We start from the raw sequence: 26,194 nt of genomic DNA on the forward strand, positions 1-26,194 counted from the left end.
TGGATGCTCACAAACATGTACATAAACGCACAACTGCACACGCAAAGGCACACTACACATCATAGAATTGGTGGTGCTAGCATGCCAAAAGAAAAGTTAGACCTTTTCAGTGAGATGTTCTTAGTCAAGGTGATGTCAAACAATATAAAATAAGCTGGTCTGTAAGACTGACACAAGCCATTTTGTGTCTTTCTGCGTGTGTATACATGTTTGAAGTGAATACATCCTGGCATGCGTCATGTTGCCAGGTGTGGACATTGTAGGGTACAAAAAAACACATTCACTGATTTAGAAGCACACTTGAATGTATATGTATAGTAGAAATTCACTAACCAGAGTTTTCATCCACCCGCTCCTCTACTGTGTGCTCCTTCTGGTGAACCCACTCGCCATTACACTTGAAGTAGATCTGGGTGGCGGGCGTGGCCTTGCAGTACAGGTTGACTGGTTTGTTCTTTACTATGTAGGCCTCCTCTGGTTCCATCAAAAACACAGGCAGTGGCTCTGGGGGGTCTGAAGGAAAGGTTTCCGGCAGCTCACTGAGACCAATGAAGTCATCATCAACTGTAAAGGGAGACATGGCAAACAGGATGGCAGGATGGACAGAGGAAGAGATGAAAGGAAAGATGGGGGGTGGGGAGGGGGGGTTGAGAAGAGAGGCAGAAAGCCCCAGAAAGAACGAGAGAGAGAAAGGGTGGGTTGAAAGAGAAAGGAAGGCAGACAAGAGACAGTGGGACAGTGTATTATAACCACAGTCTTTGCATGGGATTATCCATTTGCACAGCACACAGTGAAATCCCTATCATTTGATATTTTGGAATGTTTACACAAGTGTATTTTAGAGCGCAGGAAATTCTGGGATTCCTCTCAGGCAATAAGACTGCATGGATTTACAGAAACTGGGCCTTGCTTGGTCTAACCACAACCAGCTACTGCTGAGAAACGAGACAGAGGCAGAGCCAATAATGAGAAGCAGAGTTCAGAGGTTGACTCTAAGGAACTGAAGTTATAAGCTGATCTCTTTCTGTCTACCATTTCTCGCCCTCTCTCTTTGCTTTTGTCTCTTTCACACACATGCACCACACACACAAGCTCACAGACACATGCATGCGCACACACATGCAGCAGATCTAATGACCTTAGGCTTTTGGCCCAGTTTGTGCCATTCCTCGGATACTTCTGCAGTAGACAGATACGCTTCCCTGTAATTACAACTCCCTTTCATCTCCCTGTCTTAAATCACATACACACAGCTGCATGTGTATGCGTGCCCGCGCACACACAAACATGAACAAACTCTCACAGTGGCACAAAACATCACATGCACACAAATATATGGGCATACACTCCCACAAGCGAGCACTGCTAACTTTCTAACTCTTTGAAGAGAGGAGGATGAAGCCTATTCGCCACCCCATTTGTCACCTCCAGAACTGTTCTATTCTTACCATCGAACCGGTAGACATCAATTATTCACAAGTGTGAAAGAAAGAAGGCAGAGTAATAGAGACAGAGATACAGTGGGAAAAACAAGGTGAGAGAGAGAGAGAGAGAGAGAGAGAGAGAGAGAGAGAGAGAGAGAGAGAGAGAGAGAGAGAGAGAGAGAGAGAGAGAGAGAGAGAGAGAGAGAGAGAGAGAGAGAGAGAGAGAGAGAGAGAGAGAGAGAGAGAGAGAGAGAGAGAGAGAGAGAGAGAGACACAGAACAGAGGGAGATGGCGAGAGTAACTCAGCATGACAGACTTAGATTGAGACATTGAAATGGAGTTGGGCAGATGGAAACATAGCACAGGAGGACAGAAAACAGGAAGACAGACCCGTTCAGATAATAAAAGTGTTTATCAGTCCATCAGTAATTCTTCCATGTCTCTCTATCTCCCGCCTCACTGTCCTGTGTGTGTGGACATGCTGGAGCCTTGTTGTCTGACAGAAGTTGCCTCCTGGATGCATTGAGAGCACTAAATAATGTCTCAGTTGAGCAGATATCTCCCCATGATGTCTCTCTAATGTTATCTCTCCGTCCATACCTGCCAGAGATTGAAGATGATTACTGGGAAATGAAAGGGCAAAGGGAGCCAATCAGAAAATGACCAAACCTGCCCTCACCATGGGAGAGGAAGTTTTTTTTTCCTGTGTATTGTTTTTTCTTTGTGTATGTGTATTAGAGAGTGGGTCTGTGTATGATTCTGGTGAATGCTCTGGTGGGATGTGTCTTTGAGTGAGTCCAGGAATGTTAAAGCTTTTCATCAGTAAAAGTTCCCACTTGCGTCTCTCTTTTCTTAGCTCCTTATCTGCTGTTAATTGCTCACAGGCAATATAGCCCAAGCTGACCTCTGACCGTTAAGAGTAACTGTTTCCTTACTAAGCTTTGATGACCTTTATCTTTTATCTTTTTCCATCTAAACAAGAAATAAACCATGAAACATTGTCAAGCTTTTCATCCGTCTTTATGAAGGTGATGACTCTTTAATGTAGAAGTCTATTACAGCAGACCTTGGCTTAGTCTGTTCGTTTTTGCTCCATAGTCCTCAGTCCACCCACATGCTCAGCCAGGGGACCCTGACCCAGAAACAGGCAAAGAGAGGCAAGGAAACTCATTAAAGATTGTGTTAGCCTTCTTTCACCCTTCATTCCCATTATCTCTCTATCTCTCTCTCCCTCCTGGCTCCTTGCTCTGTCGAACTGTGAGGCACAGAGATCTGAAATGAGCATGAAAGTGTGGCTCCCTTACACAAGGAGAGACGCGCACCTCATACGCTCACACGCATACACCCGCGCAGGCATTAATGCGCACAGAGGCACACACAAACTCGCTCACAGATATTCGAATTCATCAACTTCCTCAGTGTGAGAAATAATAAATTCAAGTGAATGGAACTAGCCCTCCAGTGAAAAATCAGCCCAGAAATGAAAAAAGAAACCACATGACAAAATGAAAGACCCTGACTTTTACCAATCACGTTGCCAAATCCCCCACCATCCAACTGCCCACCCCCCACCTAGCACCCACTACCGCAGCACCTACTTCATCCCTGCCTGGTGAACAGAACACTGGGATCAACAAGAAACCAAAAGAGAAACATTACTTTTTTTCTGGCTCCCCCCTGCCCCTCCCCCTGCCTCCATCCATATGCAATAGAAAGACAGTTAATAATAAAATTGTTTAGAGGTTTAGGGCATCGCCATGTTCAATACGATGCAATTTTTGTGGGTGCACACAGATATGTTTTATGTCTATTACTCAACGAATGCAGAACATATTATCATACAGTACTTCTAGAGATCAAATATGCATCCTGAGGTTCTTATTTAGTGTCATATTCCTTTAATTGGTACATTAATATGGCATGACTCCATTGTTTGAAATGCAATATGGATTTTTCCAAGCATTTGTAATTCTGCGGCTTGATTTTAATCAGAAAGTTTCTAAATTGCCTCTATATTGAGTGTTTAAAATTTAATGAAACATGTCCTCGCAGCACTTTTATTCAAATTGTATTTTGCTCTGTAATTAGGGTGAGTTTTTCTAATTCACATTGTAAGTCTTATTAGTGAATATTTTAAGAGTCAAATTGAATATTAGTTGAATTTCATATCAGGTCAACATCCCAACTACTGAAAAGTTTTAAATATAAAGGGAGCTGCATATTGCCCTCAAAATAAAGCCAATGAATGAATGAAATGTGCCTTCTTGCATTGTGACTGTGAATTCAACAGGTAGAGAGCGAAAATGTCTGTAAAAAGAGGAAATCTAAAGTATAATGGAAATGAATCGAATGAATCCAGTCTTAAAAAGTGGGAAAGAACAGAGGTTTAAGGGGTTCCTGGCAGTCAGCCCCTCCTTGACTTGAACTCACTCCAATAGCTCTGGGAGTGGAGCAATATTAAAAGGATGATTACATTTTGGACGTGAGTAAATCAAAGTCAAACCAGGCTCATAACACTGGCATCGCTACATATTAAAGCACAGTCTCAAAGATAAGACATACACAAAGTTCCAGAAGAGGTATGCGCAAAGAAGCACATCTTAAGCTAAAAAAAGAACATCAGTGTTACATAAATACATGAGCAGAGAAATGCTCAACACCCACACCAGATACACACATACACACAGATGTGTTCACTTCAAACAAATGAGGAGAGACTGTTAGAGTTCTTTGGACTATTCAGTATGTAGTAAACAGGTTGCCAAAACCCAAATTACCTGTCCAATTAGGCAAAGTCCAAGTTTCCTATGCTTCTCATTTTTTCTACGAGTTTGTATTTTCTTCTAACATTGTCTAGGCGACCATCATTTCAGTGGAATTTAGACACAATAGAGACATAATGGCTAGCTTACATCAATAGTTCCCATAAGAAATGAGGACTGACTGGCTTTATTAAGTATTATCCAGCATCCGTCCAAATGCAGTTCAAGTACACTTTGAAATGAGCTACAGTAATACATCCTGAAGCATTATTAGTCCTCACCTCTGCAATCAGTATACTGCTATCAGGGGCTATCAATACCTTAGTCACATTAATGAGTTCCTTGTGCTCAGAACAGTGAAAGCTGATGACAGAACATCCCAGTGCACTTTAGACATCTTGTCAGTGTGCAGACTGTGGTGACTTTGTCCTGGGCTTCAGTTGCTCCTCTAATGCTCCCGTCCTTTCACAACTGCACTTAAGGACATAAACATGGCAGCATCTTGATTCAACAGGAGCCAAAGATGATGTTCTATGAAAGATGCCTTGTAAAATTTGCCAACACATTTATGTAAATGTATAAAGAGTGCGCAAAATTGTATTTTAAGGCAAAGCCACACACACATTATATACTTATAGCCATCAGCAATGACTCCCTCTCAGTTGTTACACTGGAGTGCTCCATTCATATTATGTGTAAAAAATGTATTAAAATATAAAGCCAACAACAAATTTGATATAAAGTCAACCATGTTTATGACCGTGTTTTAAAGGGGACATATCATGCATGTGATTTTCAGCTTTTTTTAATGTTGGGAAGATATCGGATGTCCGTAGCCTTTGTTGCTTAGTTTGTTCCATGGGCTTCATATATTTCAAATCAGATTTGGGATTATATGGATGTATAAAGAGAAGTTTCCATTTTGAGTAAAGAACTATACAAAAAGAAGAAATCTGACTACTATTTTTGAACTGGGAGTCTGCTGAGTGGCAGCTTCTGGAAGGTGGCCAATCAGAACAGAGTGGGCTCATTAGAAGGGAGGCTTAAAGAGACAGGAGCTAAAATAGCATGTTTCAGAGAGAGGCTGAACAAAGGGATTGAATAATGTGCCAATATAAGATAAAATAGACTCTAATTATAGACCTGGCAATGTGCATGATACATTCCCTTTAAAGTCATGAGGTTACGCAATATCTATATTGTTGAATGAATAATACAGCCAGAGACAGAGATGTGGTTTTGATAAACATAAAAAATGCATTCTCACAAATTCATAAAGACTATATACACTAGAGAAAGGCAACTAGCTGTCTGTAGGCCAAAGTCAGCCCTCTGGCAAAAATATGTGTCCCCTTGATGAAAATTGAAGTATCCATGCCATTTGAACAGTCCATAGTGCTGGAATGAAGTCTAATTAGCATAATAGAAATGTGTGAATTCCTGTTGTTTAAACTCCACAACTTTAGCCATTTCAACCATAACAGATTTGTTCTTCATAACAGTGGTGGCGCCAGAGATTTTCTTTTGCTGGTGCTATGGGGTTGCTCGGCTGTTCAACAAGGGTGCTCTGAAATTTAGGTTTTCCCATTACTGTGCCGGTTGCCACAGTTTAATTTCTACTGCAACACCCCCGATACACACAGTACCCTCTCTGCAACAGTTACAAGCCAAGATGTTCAGCTCCTGGAATATAGATGTAAGGTTCACAAGCCTGCCTACGTAAACACACCTCTGAATATAAAATTTCACACAATTATGCCACGGACAGAGCTTGCATACAAGCAGCAAAGAACAGATAGAGGTTTGTGTGTGAGATTCAGATTTCAGCCTCAGATTCTGAGATCACAAACTCATGCTGCAGGTTACCAAGACCTCAACTAATGAATTAACAGTATTCTGTTTCAAAATCCTACTGTTATATGAATGAGCATTACATAGAGATAACTATAAGGAGTCACGATTTGTGCCTCAACCACAAAATGCATTACATTCATGACAGGAAAAAATCATGCCCTTCCCATTATCTTCATAACAAAACAATGATTCTGTTGTTTTGGTTGAGTGCAAAGGCATCAATGATTTCGTTGCTGTCCAGGGCCCTTGTTCTCTTAGTGTTTATAGCTAACAGTGCCAGGTTACTAATTCGAGAGTCCCCACTGCTGTTCCTCTAGTAGTTTTTCAAATGACCCAGACAACAGAAACTGCGCTCACAGCTTACTGATGTGACGGGAAGTGTCACAGATATGCATATCAGTTTGTACAAGTCTATAAATGTATCTTTGTATGACCTTGTGAGGGATGGAAACTCCTGAGTGCTGGTGACAGTATGTCCCTGATCGTTTGCAGTAGCCAGTGAGCCTTACAGTAGTGCTCTGCAGACAAGTTTTCCTCACAAATGAGGAACATTGGGCAGTAGGAGCATTGCTAGGGATTTTGGGGCCCATGAAAAGGTATCATATTGGGCCCCACCACCAGGCACAGGCCATGCTAACTATGTACAATTGCTGTAACCATCCGCAGGGTTGCAACTCTATTGTAGTCCCGTACTAACTGTACAATATTTACTGACAGCTGTGAAAATAAAATAGTGCCGACTTGCATGCAACATTCTACATATAGTGGATTTCACTATTTAATATAAGACTGATACCCTCTTCGCTTTTGACAGTCTTTTCCAGTCTACAGGAAATCTTAATGGTGAAATTCTTAAATGGAAAATTCTCTCAAGATTAATGATTAACATAAAATAAATATAACTTAAACATAAATGAACCTCTTCAATTAAAGTAAATTAACATTGTCATTTGCAGAATGATATAATGAACAAAATAATATGAACTAAGTATACATAGCGACAAACTAAGTATACTACCAATTCTTATCACTGAAAGGGATTTAATCGTTTTTCTTTATATTTATATTATTTTAATATAATAATTAACCTTCAGTTATCATGACATTTAACACAATGCTGCCCACCTCCTTTTTTAGTTGGGAGTAGGGATGGTTTATTATTATATATTTATTATTATTATTATTATGGGGGGAAAGGGCAGCTGAGCTTCTCCTGGCACCAGAGGCAGGGACAACTAGTAAGTTAGTATGAATACATTGCTAAAAGTTTACCTGCATTGACTGAATGTCAGCTGAAAGAGGAGTGAAATACACACACTCAGATTTTTTTGTGAAAATAACAGCAGCAACTAATGTTTGGGGGACTAGCTAACACTCATGGAGTAGACCCACCTTCTTACCAAAAACTGGGTGACATAATGCCATCCTTTTAGTTATCTCTCTTGTCTGTCTTTCCTTTGTTTCTTGGCAACCCCGATTGTATTTCATGAAGCTGTTGAGACACTGCGCTCAAGGACCACTCCTCCTTTTTTTAAATTTGTTTTGTTTTTCTTCTTTTTGGCAAAAACATGAAAAATACATATTTTAGTATCTATTATTGATGAATGATGATAGGTTAATAAATAAAATGAACTTTTGTTCTAATAATTTTTTAGGGCCCCTGTCAGTAATGGGCTCTTATAATCATCCTAAGCCTCCCCCTTACCATGATGGGCAGTATGCCTTCTTTATCTGGAAAAGGTGTGTGTTTGGGGCTTAGAGTTAGCACACCTTTCAGTACATCATTTGTCTCTGTGAAAAGCAGCGTTTTATCTCCATTAACAACCTGTCTATAACAGGATAGAAAGAGTGCATTCTCAGGTCACCCATGCTGTCTAAGTGTGCTCTTTCTAACAGGGCCTCCACAACAAAACCCTCCAGATGTCAAGCTGTTTGGGCCGACCTCCTCTCATGTACTGAAGTTTGTGTTGCAAATCCTGTGAGCGCGCACAGGCTGTCTGCTTGCTTTTGGATTTCTTTCCATTTGTCCTCTGTGCACTTTTCTGAGACAGGAGTGATTACAGACCGGGCCAGATCGTCTGCCACTACAAGATGAAAACTGGGAGTCTGTTGCTGATCCATGAATTTGGTTATTCTGAGTACATCCTTGAAAAGAATGAGATGCAAAACTAACTTTTTGTCAATGATTGTGCTGATAGCTCTTGCCTCTGTCCTCTGGTGCAGCTCTCACTGGCCAATGATATCACACAGGGTAGCTTGGATTGCTGGGAGAGTTTTCCTGACTGCCCAGATTGCATTATACTGGCATGCCCGGTAAGTGTCACATAGCTTCTTGAGTACCGTGTGCTGTGCTGTGCTGTGCTGTGCTGTGCTGTTGGCTCAGGTTCCTGCACTTTTCCTAAACTTCATTATTACATCCTGACATTAGCAATGCTCCATCATAGCATTGGCCAGCACAAAAATGTAAGTCTACATTACACTGACTAAATGTATGCTTGATGCTGGCTAGCAGTTACAACCTCTAAATCATCTGCTGGGGTGAAATGTAAAAAAACTCATGCAGTTTCTCTGACACGGGCTGCAAATACCACACAATCACTGAAATCGGTTCCTTTTTACTAGCATCTTTCAAAGCAAACCAGCAAAGTGCTCTGCACTCCTCATCACTTATTGCTTTTTGTATCATAGCACCCATTACACAACAAATCTAATTTAGTTTGTTATAGTGAATGTATATGCTCTGATGGATTGCTGGCTAACATATTGTCCGTTGTTGCATCAAACATTCCAGTGACATGCAGAAGCTCGCAAACATTACCCCTATTAGATGACTCTAACCCCTACTGTGACCTTGCTGTAAGATCCCCTTGCAAGCTTTAAAGTGTAGGCATTGCAACACAGTCTTCATTTACTTCTGTTCTCCATAATCAAGACTGAATGTCCCTTGTCAAGCATGTTTGCTATTTTTGAGCCACTTGTTTGTTTCTGTTTAAATTCACTCCATGTCTCCATAGCACATTTGTGTCCCACAGTTTCATGATTACTCTTCAGAGATGCTGGTGTTTTTTGCCAGTTGTTGAACCCATTGTTGGTAAAATGCTGTTTCCAATGAAACCCATGCCCTCATTTTTTAAAAATGCAGACAAGCAAAGCAAAACACTGTGTCCTTTGACACGCTGTATTCTAGCCATGCATTGATCCAACCAGCTTTTGTTAAATTTGTTCTGCTGATTCCTAAATGGCTGTGCAGGGTATTTTTGAATAACAGGCTGTCTTAGGCCCAGTCGGGGATGATCATCTGCAGCAATGCAAGCACTGTCAGCAGCAATTGCAGGCAGGTCCCCTTCCTCATCTCCATTCTCTGAAGTTTCTTAGTCCTGGTCAGTAACTACTAATGATGTGTCTTCAACCTCATTTGACCTATTAACATTACTTAAATTAGCCCTATTAGGTTCATAATCACTCTTGTTTTCTAGTTTGATTAAGTCTCCACATATGGACATTCATGTAACAAAAAACTATACATGATGATAAACCCACTTCACCAACCCACTAAACCAAGTCACCAAAACATTGCAATCTGGCTAACAGGAAGTGGAAGGAATGTCAAATGTTCAATGTGTGCTGCACCCATAATCCAAATCACATCACTTGCTTTGGCATTGTGTTTTTTAAACAAATAATCAGTTTATTTTGTTAATGTATCTATTAATTTCTCAAATGATATTCACACATTAAAATTAAAATTTCTAAAGAAAACCACAGAAATTTTGTGGGGGTGCTGCACTATGTATGCTATAAACACTGTGCAGTAATGGCTCTATCACCTGTATACTAGCTTTCCAGGATATTTGTAGCACTGTTTTCTTATATCATATATTGCATGTGAGTGTCTGCGATAACAGCTTTGAATGCTGGGCTCTGACACCACTGTGCAAGATAAGCTCTCTATATTCTATCTGTACTCACGCAGATTTATTGTCCCAAAGAAAACACTGTATCAGTGGGGCCAATGTTTCCCTTCCATCAGGGGAGAGTCAAGCATGAAAAAGGATGAGCACTGACATAAATCTTTTCCCTCTTCATTCCTGTTTTATTCCTATTTGTCCTCTTCGCTCTCCTCTTTTTCCCTCTCGCCCTCTCCCTTAAACTTTTCTTTCCAGTCACCCTTTACATCATCCAGTCTATACAGTTTATTCTGTCTCCAGATGGAGAAAAGTAGTTTGCTAGATAGGCAGACAACAGAAAGCTTTACTAGGCAATGTATTGCTATGCTGTGATAGGGAAGGACAAGAGGTGGTTTGCAGATGAGTGGTCAAACAGAATAATAAACCACTCAGCTGTCATGTCAATTGAAGCAGGATAAATAGACTGTCAATCAGATCTAGCTATAAATGTGCTTTGAGCACACCTACCCATTATATTGAGTGAACATAAATCAATGGAAACGACTTTCTCTAGTCAATACTTGTTAGTATTGGATTAAGTAAAGACCTATTCATCCCAGTGGCTTAAATCAATATGTATGGCTGTTGTTTTAAAAGCAAATCCTTTAGAAGCTCCATGAAAAACAGGCAAATAAGCACAAGCTTCCCTCCACTCTAATGTCTCTTTCCAGTCGAGTGCTTTATCTACACTAATGTGTCTACACACATTGTCTGCAGGACCCATCTTTCGCTTGGCTGCAGCAGGTATTTATTGATTACTGTTGGGGGCCGGTGACCCCTCCCTCGCCCTGTCCTAGCTGAAACTCTCTGCCAGGGCGTGCTAAGCACACTCATATTTCATCTCTAGGGAATCCTGCCATCACACAAGCTAGCAGGGGAGGAGTAGTCTAGAAAAACAAGCAGACGTTCTCTAAAGTTAAAAATCAGGTGGCTCCAACATTAAACAGCCAATCAGTTCACAGCTCATATTCATGCCACTGCAGGCAAGAATCTCAATGACCTGGATAGAGCCTATATGCACACTAAAGCCGACAAATAAACCAAATAAATAATTCAATCGGGGTGTTATAGAGATGTCCAATTCATGGGTCTTATCTTTTCCAGTATGTGATGTAATTGGAAAAATGATTCTGAACAAATTGATTTAGCTCACTGTGGTAAAGTGCAAACCAGCTGCAGAACAGAAAGCAGTTGTAGCACTGAAGAGTGGGCCTGGAGATAAGCATTTAAAGCGTATCTTCCCAGAAATGGACCTTGAGCGATAAACAGTACCCTGTGTTTTCATTTCTCCCTTTTTATATATCTCCCACAGTGACCTCAGGCTATAAAGCGGACAGAAAAGAAGAAAATCTTATTTAAAAATTAAAAAAAAAAAAACATAATTAGTACAAGCACTCATCAAGTTGTATGATCAATTTCAGACCACAGTTTCACATCTCTGCTGTTTTATTTTAAACCATTCCTGTCTTTGCTAGTCATGTCTTTCTCTTTGGGGGTGTTAACATGTTCTGGTCCTTATCCCTGACCTTCACTCGGTCCTCTCTGTCTGTACTCTGGCAGGAGGCAGCTGGTGGTTGCCAGGTTCATGCTAGGCTTTGGCCACTGTCTGTCCAGTCACATCACAGTGCCAGAAAAGGCAAGGTCAAAGCATCATTTTGCTTTCCTTTTTACTTTTCGGTAACCCCAACACACTCAAATTTCAACCATTTCTATTTCAGCACATATCTATAAGCTGTTTTGTTTCCTGCTGTGAGAACAGAATGTTCTAGAAGAAACTACAGATAATGGAGAGAAAATGGAAATGAGCTTTAGAAAATGTGCAGTGAAAAGTAAAGACATTTATGAAAACCTATGCAACATTGAGTTTTGTACTGGAAATAGCATTTTTCCAAATCAGATTTTCAACTGGATTTTGTGTTTCTCATTTTTCACAAATCCAATGTTCAATAAACACCAACTAATTAGATTTTATAGAAAGGTCAGGATGAGTTATCTAAAAATGCATCTAAAAAATAATGCCAAACAGAACCTGAAATAAAAACTATCTTAGTAACTTAAATTGCACAAGTTGTAGGGCAGGACCATGTGTGGTTTTACTACATAAACACTGCAGTAAAATAATCCTATTGTGCCATGGAAACATGGAACACTGAACAGTAAAACAGACAAAAGGTCACAAAAACTAAAAATATATGTGTAAAGAACAATTTATTTCATCTCAGATGAGCAAAGGTCACATTACTTTGATTTATGTTTTCAATTCTTTTAATTTAGTCTTTAACACTGTTGGAGAATGTGTTTGTGAGTTTAGTATTGTACATTGTTAGTCTACATTGTTAATAATTGAAATCTATCTGATACATTAAATGGACATTTTTACCTCTTTCTTTTCATTTTTGGATCTCATTATTTTTACAAGCTTATTCACTTGCACTGCAATCTCACAATCTCTTTTTTTCCACAGCTTTTCTAAATGTTTTTCTACTCACATTTTCCACTGTTCTCTCTTCACTGTATACACCCGTCCTTCCCTCTTCCCTCCCCTTCCCTGCCCCCATTTGCTCCCTCCTGGATGAAAAGCCATTTTGGTGGTTGATTGGAGAATGATGCTGCTACTTAGAGAGTCACTCCATCAGCACCGAGGGAGGAGAAGAGAGCACAAGGAGAGAGGGAAAAGCTCAGGAGGAGAAGTGGCTCCCTGGGGCGCTGTAGCTGTGATGGGTGAGCTGTCAAACGCCCCATTGTCCAAATTACCCAGCAAGCACCATGTCACCACCCGGGACTAATTTACAGTGCGGAGCAGTATACGGCACAGACATCGCTCTCTGAATAGAGTCCGTGGGAGAGACAAGAGAGGAAAGGGGTGTTAGGTAAGAGTGGGGGGTCCAACCTAACACCTTCCAGAGAGGTACAACAGGACTTTAACACAGACAGCCCGAAGAGAAACCCCAATTAACTTCATGCAGCTTTGGCGTTTGCTGTCTTTCTGCTTCAAGGCCTCAATGACAGGTGTCAATATGAATATGTGTCATGCTCCTGTGCCTCCACGCCCACCCACTGTCTGCCAAACACACACATTCACTGATGCACAAACACTTTAGTACAGTTTTAAAGCAGCCATTGCATACAGGAGCTCCTTGCTTGACTTCACTTGCTGTCATAACGACTGGTCCTTTTAGCACAAACTGGCACGACCATTCACTTGTCACATGTCACACCCCTGGGTGCCCGAAGCCAGACAAGGCCATCACCCTACCCCATACCGACCGGTGGGCCATGGAGTGGAGCGGTTCTTGTCAGAGGAGACATGTTGCACTCTCTGACCCCTCGCTGTGCCCAAAAGCTTGATGCGATGCCTCTACTTTGGCTAATTGGCTCAGAGCAGCGGGCAGCCCCATTCTGCCACCAGTGAAAAGGCCAAAGGACCAGAATGCACACAACATACAAACAGAAAGAAGACAATAGAGACGCAGGATCATGCCTTCCAAAAACTATCATCACAATAAGCTACTATTATAGCAACAGAATGAGCTGTGAAAGCAAAGTGCTGATAAAACTGTTCGTCAGTAGGCATATTTAACAGGGTATTTCAAAAAATCTTTAAACCAGATATCAGAACAGAAGTCCCAAAAAGGACACTGCTTGACCTCCCTCAAAGGTAACATCTCATCACAATCAAAATCACATCTCCCTGGAGGAAAATTAGACTAAAAATCAAGCAGGAAGCATCATATTGCAAAAAAGAAAAACTCAAAACAGTTCACCTGTATCTTGAGTAAGAGCTGTGTTTTAAAGCTTATTCATGTTATAGAGTGTGATTTAAAATGACCTTGGAAGAGAGACAAAGAAAAAGATTCACGGAGACAGCATGAAAAATCTTCCCACAGCTCTCATGCCATTTCTTCACCAATGTGCAAGCAATTTACAAATTTGAGGAGGGATAAAAATGGTGAGAATTTATTCACTTTCCTTGTCAAATGTTAACCCTGAAGAGATAGGAGGGGTCACTGAGTGAAAAATGCCAATTACCACAGGCCTTACTATACTTACTGTACCATAAAGGTTGCAGAGTTGTAAAATAATAGAGACATTTATTCAACCACTTACTATAGGTACATGTTTCCCCTTTACATTGTTCCTTGTTCCTTATACAGCACATCATTAATCTAATGGCTGTCATGACTTTTAACCGAGATTCTGATTGCTGCACTATTAGTTTTAACAGACAGTTATTATTATATTAATTCAGGTTTTCGAGTACTTCTGAGTTGCACAAAGCAGAAAAAAGATATAAACAAAAACATATTTATAGACCCAAACACCTAAGCAAAGCCAGATAAATAGAGTAGATATATGAATGTTGACAATAGTAGCTGTCAGTCCAAATCACAGAAAATGAAAGAAAAGGTAGTTATCACCACTCATTTCTGCATAGGTTCAAGGAAAATGAAATTTAATAGAAGAATATATGCAATCCAACACACATTTACTGTATGCTTCACACATAATGACACAAGAATACACACACACACACGCACAGCTCACACATACATTTCCTGAAGCACTCAAATGTCCAACCCTCCTCACACAAAATCCCTGGCAGCACTTTATCTGAAGGACACTACAGACTGGAAGTGTGTCAGAATGTGTGAGACACAGTCCCCAGAGCACAGTCTATTCTCCATGTCTGTCACTGAATCTGGCTGCCTGCTTACTCCCCTGAGACACACACATACACATCCTCCATCTACACATCAACCACCAAATCAAATTCTCGCCATCTCGTCAATCAAATTGCAGGGTGAGAAACCATGAAAAAATGTACAGTGTTTTAAGAAGTTCTCAAGAAGTGCATCCTCTAATGTGTTCCCAACCCTGCAGCTAGGATGAACAAAGGTACCTGCAACCATCTACTAAATACCAGATGTGATGGGAAATGAGAAGATCAGGATTTACTGTGTCGTAATACACCAAACATGCGTGTATGTCCTAATGCAGGCTTTGATGGTGTTACTGTGGGGTTGTGTGTGTGTACATGTGTCTGTGTGTGATGGGTGAATTAATGTGACAAGGCAGATGTAATGCAGATTCATAAATCTTAGCCCCAGGATCAGTGGAGAGAGAGCAAGAGGTGATATATTGAAGGGCACACACACACCACCCTTATGATGCTGATAATAAAAACGAGACCCCAGCCGCAATAGCCAGCTAATAGACATGACTCTTTATCTGGCCCTGAGGGTTATGACACACACACACACACACACACACACACATACTGTAAACACATGCATACACACTGCATCGCAGACAAGCAAAACACGAACTCTATCCGCTTTTCCAGCAATTTATTATGCTGCTTTGAGTCCAACAGCTCAAGTGTTAGATATGGCTGTAATGCTGTTAAAATCTTAATACTGTTACACAAGCTCGCTGTTGTACAACATGCTAATTCTTTGCTTAGTGTGAAGCATTGGATGGAGCTCTAAGAAAAAAAACATGACAGCATTTCCGCAGAGAATACTGTACTGTAATACACTGTGGCAAAAACACAGATGAAGATAGCTTGCATTAAGTTTTGACAGGCCAAAACCACTCTGGCCATCTGATTAGCAATAAGCGTGCCAAGTTCCTCAACAGACTGTTCAGAAAACTATGACAGCTGATTCCTCGCTATTAGATCAGATGGTCTTTTAAATGTTCTAATGAGGAAATGTGTTTGGAGGTTTTATTGTACTCCCACAGACCTAACTGTTCTAATCATGTATAAAAGCTGATCTACTGTGAACTGTATTTATACTAAATGGATAAGTATGGATATACACATTATAATTCTTTCATTCTGCTGGCTCCCATCTCAGTGCAGAGCGAGAGTCATCATACTTGCACACATGCAGTAGGCGGAGCAGGTTTAATTGCAGACATATATTCTCATGAATTAAAAAAATAAGTAGTAAGTAATTCTGCTCCTAATATCACATCTGCTTATATACAATGTTACTAGGGTAGTGACTTTGGTGTTTTGGGGATGTACCAGTACTTGCTTGTAGTTCTTTCATAGTAGTAGTAATAGTAGGTCGTATCAAGCTTGTTACATTGGCTTCTAGGAGAACAACAAAATAGTTGTTGTCTCAGCCCATTTACTATAGTTGTTTTTCCTTGCAATATCGACTTGCAGAGGAATGACAACATACAGTAGCTGGATAGGGTATCACATTCACATTGGCTCTTATACAGACACTACACCATATTCAGCTCGGATGATCGATTGCACCCTTACTAAGCCAAGTACCCGCTGCTCACTGATATCACTGCATGGATGGGAGGTGAGTCTCCAGAACAGAGGTGCAGAGATACTAGCAAATGTACGGTATTTGTCCTTCTTCATCATGGTACAATAAACACGGATGGAAGTGGTCATATGAGGACATGTCTACCTAGACACACACACAAACACAGATACTGTCACTCTGACCCTGTTCAGACCCACTATCACAGCATCAGATATATCCGGACTGTTTCTATATCCGGCTAAGATGGATTGCAGTTTACACCTGGAACCAGAGTGCATCTCAAATATATCTTGAGTGACCACTTGCAGTATGATCAGATTCTACTTCCCTGCACACATTTTTATTTTTTCTTGGGAGAGAAAAACTGTATACTGGTTGAAATTACTTAGGAAAGCACCCAAAAACCAAAAGAAAATGTTAGAAACAAAAGTAAATTGTTTCAAACATAGCAACACAGAGAGAAACAAGATGGAAACTTGCCTCCAGCACATACTTTTGTTTTTGTGTTTGGGAGCTTTGTCTTGCCATACAAATACAGAAAATATGAGGCATGGTCAGGGACACATAATTCTCCAAATGTGGTCCCATGCATTCCCAAGCACCTCAAAATGAGGTCTGAGTGATCGGATCTTGACATACTCTCAGTGCATTTTGGGTGAATTCATACTTGTATTTGGAGTTGTACCGCCAAGATATATTTTAATCCTACATGTGACCAGTGCCACAGACTCAAACACATTCACACATACACATATGACAAATTAAAAGGAGAAAATAAATAAATGATTGGAAATACATGAATGCAAATACTTCCATACATGGCTTACTGAAGTGTTTGATGAGTATGAAAATGACATGAATCATTTGTTACAGTCTTTCCAGTTACACTGTTGAAAATCTATGGGAGATTACAGACCAATGTGTTAAGGCACCTTTAGACTGTGCAACGACAATGATTGCATGTCACATTGTATGAGATGCCTATAATAAAATCTTGGTCACAATCTGTGTCAGAATACAATATCAATTTGAGGCATGTCAAATTGTGTGGTGAAGCATAGTGCTATGATGTGAATAGAAAAAAGTATAAGAAAGCAGAGGCACATCATCAGCTTGTGTCATCCATATGCACCGCTCATATGTTTTGGAAATGCAACACAGACACACAAATGTATTTTTCATTTCACCTCCATTGTTTTGGTCAGAGTGTGCCATGTAGGTATTAAGGAAAGCGTGTGTGTTTCCCTTTAAACTTTATTCAAACAACTGCACTTATCGACTGATGTATTCATCAAATGTCAGTCATCAGTGGCTATGTCTCACAGTGCAATTTAGGACCAACATTGTGGATTAATATTTCTCTTATGATTGTCAACTATAGTCTCAGACAGCCCAAAATCACATAGTGTTAAGGTGCCTTTAGACAATGTTCTCCACTACCATTGTCAAAACAGAAATTAAGTGAACGTCTTTTGGAATAGCTGTATTCTTCCTTCTAGTGGAGTCCCAGAGACATCAATGCCAAGAGGCACTGAAACATCTCTGGTGACTTATGGTGGCCCAACACCTTACTAACACTTTACATTTCCATCAGTCTGCACACACATGGTTGTTATAGGGTCGCTCACTTTGCAATACAATACAATACAATACAATACAATGCACAGTATTAGAATATTTTGCCAGTGTATCACAAAACAACCTACATATACACAAGACTGCTAGAATGGTTAATAGTCTGACGCCTAATAGACACACACAGTAACACAGAAACCCTTAACACACACTTAATATGAGTGCACATGCAGGCACACACACAGTAAGACAACAGACCTCACACCTGTTAATGGATGTGTTAACAGGCACTTGGTTTGATAGAAGACTGTGTGTGTGTGTGTGTGTGTGTGTGTGTGTGTGTGTGTGTGTGTGTGTGTGTGTGTGTGTGTGTGTGTGTGTGTGTGTGTGTGTGTGTGTCTGAGAGGGGGGTGACTGCATCAGGGAATCACACACCCAACTCCACTCACCAGGGGACTTCTGTCAGCCTGTGATTTTGCCCTGTACCCCTCCCAGCTCTCTCCCCTTCTCTGTTGCTCGATGCTGAAATAGGTCAACCCCATATAATGGAGGGGCAATGAGGAGCAAGTATGTGCCCCGCGCCCCTCACCCCCCACCCCCTACCCCCTCTTGTCCCTCTACACTACCCCACCCGTCACCTCTGCCTACCAGCAACAGAAAGCGAGAGATGGCCCCCCATGGACTGGCTGCAGAGAGACAGGCAAAACCAGCCACAACATGCCGACCTCCCAGCCACAACAGCCATTTACACAGGCACGCTTGAACAGAGCGGGTTCCAGTATCTTGTATGGAATGTGCACACTCAAAGACAAATTCACACCAATGACTAAAATGCTCGTCTCTCCAAAATTAAACGAGAGGGGGAAAATGGAACAATTTAATAATGGATATTGTGTGTATTGTGTGGAACTGTTTGCAATCACAAAATAGTTCATCAATGTCACTCTTCTTAGGAGCATGTGATAGTGGAGGCTAGCTAAGACTACAATATTTCAACATTAAAAGGGGTAGTGCACCAATTTTTCATGTCGATGTAATTGTCATGGAAAGTACAATACAACGTATGAAAACAATTGCATATTGTATTCTTCTAAAAGTTATCCAAGTGACATTGCCCATTGTATTTCAACTTAAACCTGCAGACTGCAAATTTATATGTGGGGTATATCAAAAGCCATTATTGAGTTGCATTATAGGAAGTGTCAAATTCAGTGTTTTTGGAGCCAAAGACAGGTCATCTTTGCCTCTGCTAAAAAGAATCTCTTGCAAGTCACCAAACCTCATGGAATTGCAATTCTAAATCACAGGAGTACTTTTTTTAACCCAACCAAGACAATACAATACAACACAGCATCTTATGATTACCCAGACAGGGCATACACATAATCAATTCAAACCACCAAGACATTTTAGACATGTGTACACCTTTACCTCGCTACCCTCTCTCTCTTTTGCTTGTCTTACTTCTATCCTCTGCATCCTCCTGCACTCTCATGTTGTCTATACCCACTGCAGTCTCCACTGGCTGTGACCTTTTCTCCAGTGGAACAGGATACTGCCCATCTCCATCTCCCTCATGCATTAATGATCTGTGGTAAGCTGAGGGTATCTGTCAGACTCCCAGCCTGTCCGCTGCTCACCCACTTCCAAGGACGGCTCAGCCACATTCCCTGTCACCCACAGGGAAATGCAGATAAATAGCCACAGATAGTGATGGCTCCACAGTCTAAAAAGTGGAGGCTGCCTCTTCTCATCTCCACCACATACATCTCTTTGACACTCCCCAGTGGCAGATATCTAAAATACTAGAGCCGAGAGATGACAGCATGCAACAGACATAAAGAAACTCAGCCAATTATCCTGGTTTCACACTGAACCTCGCTGCAGATACAAGATCGTGAAATGAGACTCCTCTATGAGTAGCAATGATTGCTTTGCATTTAACATATACTATGATAATGAGAGTTAAAATTAATCTTTACAAGCTTTCTCCAGATAACCTACTGTCCTTTTCCCAGCATCTCTCTGCAGCTCTTATTGACAGATCCCTAAAGTGTTCTTTTGGCAAAACCTTTGCCTTGTTTTGGAAGGTCTAAAAAAAATTTGAGGCGACGTGATCTTGTAAATCCTGATATAGTCTGTTCAATTCCTGCACATTTGGAAGTGGTACAGGTGATTAGTTCTCAAGTCCCTAATGTAATTTTGTTGGTTACGAAAGCCCTCTGTGTTTTCCCCCTTTTCTAGCCAAATTTGTGTTCCAGACCTCAGTGAGCTTAATGAGAGAGAGATCTGGCTATGCAGTCTTGGTTTCTTGCATCAACAATTCTTTCTCTTCCTAGAGCTCGAAGGCAAAGTGTATGGTGTAATTCTCTTTTTACCTCACATCTAATATTTTGAAGCATTTTGATGTCAATTCGGCAAAGAAATATATCACTATCATTTGTGTAAAATTGATGCCAACATGAAAAGATTACAGAGCTAGCAGCTGGATTGCCTTCTAAACATCCTAGGTGCACTACTACAATCCTATTCCAATTACTTTTTTGGATGTTTGTTTCTAATGTCTTTCAATCCAGTTTGCTTTTGTATATACTACATAGTAGACTGGTGTAATATTGATGGTCTAACTTCTTTCTGGGACCAACAAAAAGGAGACAGATGTTTACATATACAGACTAAACTTTCTTTTAAAAAGAGTACTGTATCATATTGAAGCTAAAAATTCAATGATATTTCCCTATAGGACGTCAATGGTGAGATGCTCGGACCAACACAGGAATATTGTTATCAGCCTCTTTGGTGTACATATCTCACCCGGTCACTTGCCGGGAATCATTCCCCAAAACTCAAAGATGCATTCTGACAGCTGCAGAAATCCTCATCTGGGGGGCAGGGATGAAAAGATTTCTTCTGTGCACCTCCCTGCCGCTCTATACCCAAATATTTGACTTTGCCTGTGATCTGCAGCCCTTGAAGGCTTCTGTTGGGCTTTTCCACGCGACTGATCTCTGTTTTCAAAGCAGGTGTTTAAAACACGACTGACAGAGAAGCCTCACTAGTAAACCAGAACAATAAAAAAACAGAGGGAAAGAAGAAGAGAGAAAAAGAAAAAAGCTGTATTTAAAAATATTTTTTAAAATATGACTGTATAGTGGGCTTTTAGATCTTTGATTATATAAATCAGGCAAGGCTCAAAGGTTAAATTAGACATGACAGTCACATCAAATAGCGGCATGTCTGGCTGCCATGCTGATGCAACTCCCTGGGGTTCCTGTCTGTGACAAGCCCTTGATGTCACTGTTCACACTCCTACACAAATGGCCTTCAGCCATGAAATAATACAAACTCTGACACATGCATACTGTACAGACCAGGAGCATGTTTTCCATAGCTCACATTATTGCAAGCACACAATATACAGGAAGAAACTTCACAGGGAAATCAGGCCGACAGATCAAAGAGTTCACACACAGGGCTGAACCTTTCAGAACGTTTGAACATCTACCAAAGGATGTTTTCCTAAAAACCAATTATCCCTGCGGTTGTGTTAAAGGAATGACCACTGCTGCTTCCAGTTCATATCAGGATTCCACAGATCATACAGGGGTTTCTTCCAGGCCTATGTGAGCTATGCTCTTACCATTCAAAGCAGCTTTACCAAAGAAAGAAAATAATTTCAAAAATAATTTTTTATGGTTTTTACCTGTCAGAAGTATTTACATGACAACCCATCATAATAGACATGAGTTGTAATTTACATTCATGTTTTTAATAATTTTTAGTTTGATGACCATGTGTTTTTGAGTTTATTTATTTAAGCTTTGAAATGGTTTCATGAATCAAGGGTGTGTACATCTTTCTCATCCGATTAAGGAGCATGTAATCCTTCAACTGAATTTGAAACATGAAAGGTTTTTCTCTCGACTACAACGATGAAGAGCTGCTAGAGTGACATTTACTGTCGGATCATATTAGTCAGTAATCACAAAAAAAGCTTAAAGTCTGACCTCACTGCAGTTAAATTACAAGTGATGCCTGCACAGCATACACACATTTACACATATACAAACACATAGACAGACATATATATATTTCTGGATAACATGATGACCTTAAATATATTGTATGTCAAGATAACATGTACCTCAATAAATAAATAACAGTAACAGTATTTCTTAAAAATACTCAGCAGTTGACTGATCAGTGGCATTTTCAGTTTAAAGACATTCATTGAGAATTTCAATATGAGTAAATTTAAGTCAGTAATAGATGCATAATGCTGGTAGTTCAGTAAATCTGGATTATTGTCCTGCCCTGTGTAGAATATACAGCATGTATATAGTGTGCTCACATATCAAGCGCTATAAACACACACCTTGAATTCAATATATCCTATCTCTCTAGACATGTGGGGCCAAACACTCAAGTGTGAGTGACAGTCAGGCCCAGGCAATACACACCAGGGGGTATACACAGTGCTTTAATAAAAGGGGATGAAAAAACTGCTGGTAAGAGAGAAGTCAAGTCAAGTCCATTTTTATTTGTATAGCCCAATATCACAAATCATAAATTTTCCTCAGGTGGCTTTATACTGTACAGCAATACAACATCCCCTGTCCGTATACCCATGATTTGAATAAGGGAAAATTTCCACACTAAAAAAGAAAGAAAGAAAGAAACCTCAGACTGACAAGACCAATGGACCAACAGAGGAGGGATCCCTTTCCCAGGACAGACAGACATGCAGAGAACAGTGTGACAGAGAGAAAGAAAGTGGTGGCTACACAGGGAGAGATAGCGTGAGATGGGGGGAAGATGGGGAGGTTTGGGGGGGGGAATTCACAGGCTAGTAGTTCAGCTCACATCACCTTGCCAAACTGTCACTGCCCCTTACGCCCACCCCTAAACCATCCCCCCTCTCCAGGCCTGCCTCCCTCTACTCTTGACAGAATGATTAATGGCGTATCTGGTCATGCGAGCACTGCTGTCCCTGAGTACACTAAACATTATCATAACTTTTTTTGCTATAATCACAGCCCAGTGTCCTCTGTGAAACAACTGAAAAGAATAGTAGAGGCAATATATTGTGTCTATTTGTCTGTCAGTGTGTTAATAACATAAGGAATAAAGAATGTCGTCTCAGATTAATGACACTGTTCTGGAGGGAAGACCGATAAAATCAGCATCATGTCACATTCTATCTCCTACACGCTGGAATAATCTAAAACTATTAAAATCCAAAAATTATCTTCCATGTACTGACAAAGGGACAATACTGAGCCTCTCACAGCGCCTGGGTCATATTTTCCTAATATCTTTTTAATATAGTTGTGTCATATTCCTGCTGTTCCTCTAAACATTCTTGCCTATCATGTGCTGTGGAGTGTGTCAATAGTGCCATATTAAAGGCAATATACCATGAGAGTGGCCTACAAGTTTCATATCAGCTCTGTATCCCCACAGGATCCATTACTGTTTATAGGGCTGTACATTAAGCTCTGTCTGCTGCCATTATCTCCTACACACTGCTGAGCACACACTCAGCATATCACACTCAACAAAGAGAGCTTTTCACACTATGCGGACATGCAAACAAAAATATCCACACATTTTACACACATCTACAGGGGTGCATGCTCAAACAACAAAATGCATAATACAAACACAGAAAATTGAAACACATGAAAATCTCTATCACATACGGCAGAGGGTCCTGTTTGCATTCAGATCACGCAAGTGGTATGAAGTGTGTTGAGCTCCAATGTGTTGTGCGGTAAAAATGCAATTTAGATGTGTGGCCTTTCCAGAGAAGAGGTGGAGATTTGTGTTTCATTGGAGGAATCTCTGCTGAATTTCAGTTTGGGTTATCCATTACTCTAATCAGGGAAGGGAGACGAGGAACACGCAGTCTCTTCTTACATATGGAAAGCTTCATTTGAAACCTGAATTATACCTCTGCATTGAGGAGTCATTGTAGCAATGCTATAGGTGCCAAAAGAGTACAGCAAATGATTTATAATTCTGCTTAGCCTTCACCCTTTTATCGTCTCAATTCCAACTGAAAACTAAAAGGAAGTGTTATGCATTCACTTCTTGAGAGAAACTCACTGTGTGATACAGATTGGCAATAATAACCACAAAGACAAGTTTGCACTGGAAATTACTTTTCTGGATGATAAAAAGCAAACTCTGCTAGAAATCCTGAATAGGAAAAATTATGACCTCCACCATATTACGAGGAAATATAATGAAGACCAGACAGACCAATTAAAAGTTCTTGCCCATACAGTATGCAAAGCCCCAACATGTAACTAAATGGAAGCAGAACTGCAGACACCTATGGTGAAGGTACTCATCAACATAGTGTTAGTGTAAATCACCCTTTATAAGCAGTAAAGCTCCTTCTCAGAGCTTAATAGGGGATAAAGAAGTGTGAATGGATGGTTGGTGTGACAAAACACAAGCTAAAGAAAGGGAAGGTGGTGGGGGAGGAAACCAAAAAAAGGGATTCTCTGGAAGGACACAGTACCAAACAAATCCACATAAATCCCAGCTGTCTTTCCTTACAGTATAACATTTTTAAGTACAGGCTGAACCTGGAAATCAAATCAGTATTCATTTAACCACACAGGAACTAAAGAATAAGAGTTACTCTTTTCAGAAATAGACATGCATTATACATTCACTGGGGGATAAGCTGAGCAAAGCACATGTATCTCATATTAGGTTAATTATGCAACTCTACCCAAATATCCCAATACAATAATGCTTCTGAGCATATGCCAAATACAGTATTTTGACTGCATTTATGACACAGATGACACAAAGCCTAACATGTCTTCTATTTGAGGCCATGCACACAGTTTAATATGTTTCTGTGGTGTAGCTGTTACAGAGGAGTTTGTGTCCTCTGCTGTCAAACTATGTGCCACTCTAACATTACCTCAAAACCCCATGCATTTCAGACTGCAATATGCCAAAGGCCAAACACTTCAGTGTGACCTACTGAACAGCAGTCTAAATGCACACAGACAAACTGCATCCCCATAGTATGATCACATCGCCTGTGTCCATGAAAAAATATCTTTTTTTGAGGACGATTGCATTCATAATACATGTGTATATATATATATATATATATATATGTATATACTGTATGTATATTCATAGCTAAATAATTAGCTCAAAGGATGATGTGAGGTCACACAAGGAAAATAATCTCAGAGGTTATGGTGTCAAATATGTAATAATAATTAGCTGACAAAAATCTAAATCTGTACCGTATCTACAAAGTATTTATTTATACATTTTAAAAACTAAATCCTATTATTAGCCCGACCTACGTACTACACATCTCCAACACTTCAACACACAGACCTAATAGATGTTCACAGAACGTCCTAGTGTAGCCCAAGGCATTTATCACATTAGGTTCAGAGGTCTTGGCCTTCATAGAAGTATTCAGGCATCACCACACAGGGTGATCAGGTCAGGTCAGGGAGTATTTCAATCCCACTTCTCACTACACACCTCTCCTTCTTCCTCCTCTGTCAGTGTTTTTTACAGGCTGGTCAGGCGATGGGCCAGATGTTCTTTAATACACCCACACTTCTATCGTCAGTCATTCCTAATATTTTCTCTGCTGAACTGAGCACACAGTGCATGTCCTCTCCTCCTCTTCTTCTTCTGAAAACTTGGCAGATCTCTAACTGTGAAAAGGGCACGCTCAAGACGTGGCATGTACAGCAAATCAATAACAACAACAACAACTTTATTTTCTTCCTCAGCTCATGCAGATGATGTACTCCACAACTTATAATTGCGCTACTGATTAGGCTCGTCCCACTGCATATCTCCGCCACTTCACAAAGCTCATCAGGCACATCTGTTCCCAACAGCACCAAACAAGAGGCACATTAACAAACAAATAGATAACAATTAGTCACGTTTGAAGTCCTCTGTTCCATTAGAGAGAAAGCTGGGACTGTTAGCTCCAAGGAAGCACAAATGCCATACATTAGGGGCTTCCTGGAAATAAACTTTCAGCATTTTGCATCATGGTGACAATGCATTTTAAATGATAAGACTGGGAAAAGGCACAAGACACAATTAAAATTAGAATGTTGATGGCTTATACAACCATTCTCAGTGGTGTTTCAGTCTAAAAAAGCATAGACATCTTAGCTGTCTGCTAGAGACAGACATAAGAATGTAAAATGGTGCTGAGCTGTCAGTCATGCTGCATTAGGAGACGATGCAGAACATGGCTGGGAGTCAGAGGTTAAAGCCGTTACGAGTTAGGTTTATCCACTTTCTGACCTTTAAACATCAGTTCATTT

The 26,194-nt window shown here is 40.4% G+C and overlaps 1 protein-coding gene across 1 annotated transcript in view; it reads right to left on the reverse strand.

Moving 5' to 3' along the window:
• unc5cb (unc-5 netrin receptor Cb) overlaps positions 1-26,194 on the reverse strand; it is a 118,297-nt gene that overhangs the window by 53,772 nt on the left and 38,331 nt on the right. The window contains exon 2 of the mRNA XM_053339386.1: positions 334-564. Coding sequence (XP_053195361.1) covers positions 334-564 — 231 coding nt within the window. The remainder of the gene's footprint in view (positions 1-333; positions 565-26,194) is intronic.

The sequence above is a fragment of the Scomber japonicus genome, chromosome 19 (genome assembly GCF_027409825.1).
Source record: "Scomber japonicus isolate fScoJap1 chromosome 19, fScoJap1.pri, whole genome shotgun sequence".
NCBI lineage: Eukaryota > Metazoa > Chordata > Actinopteri > Scombriformes > Scombridae > Scomber > Scomber japonicus.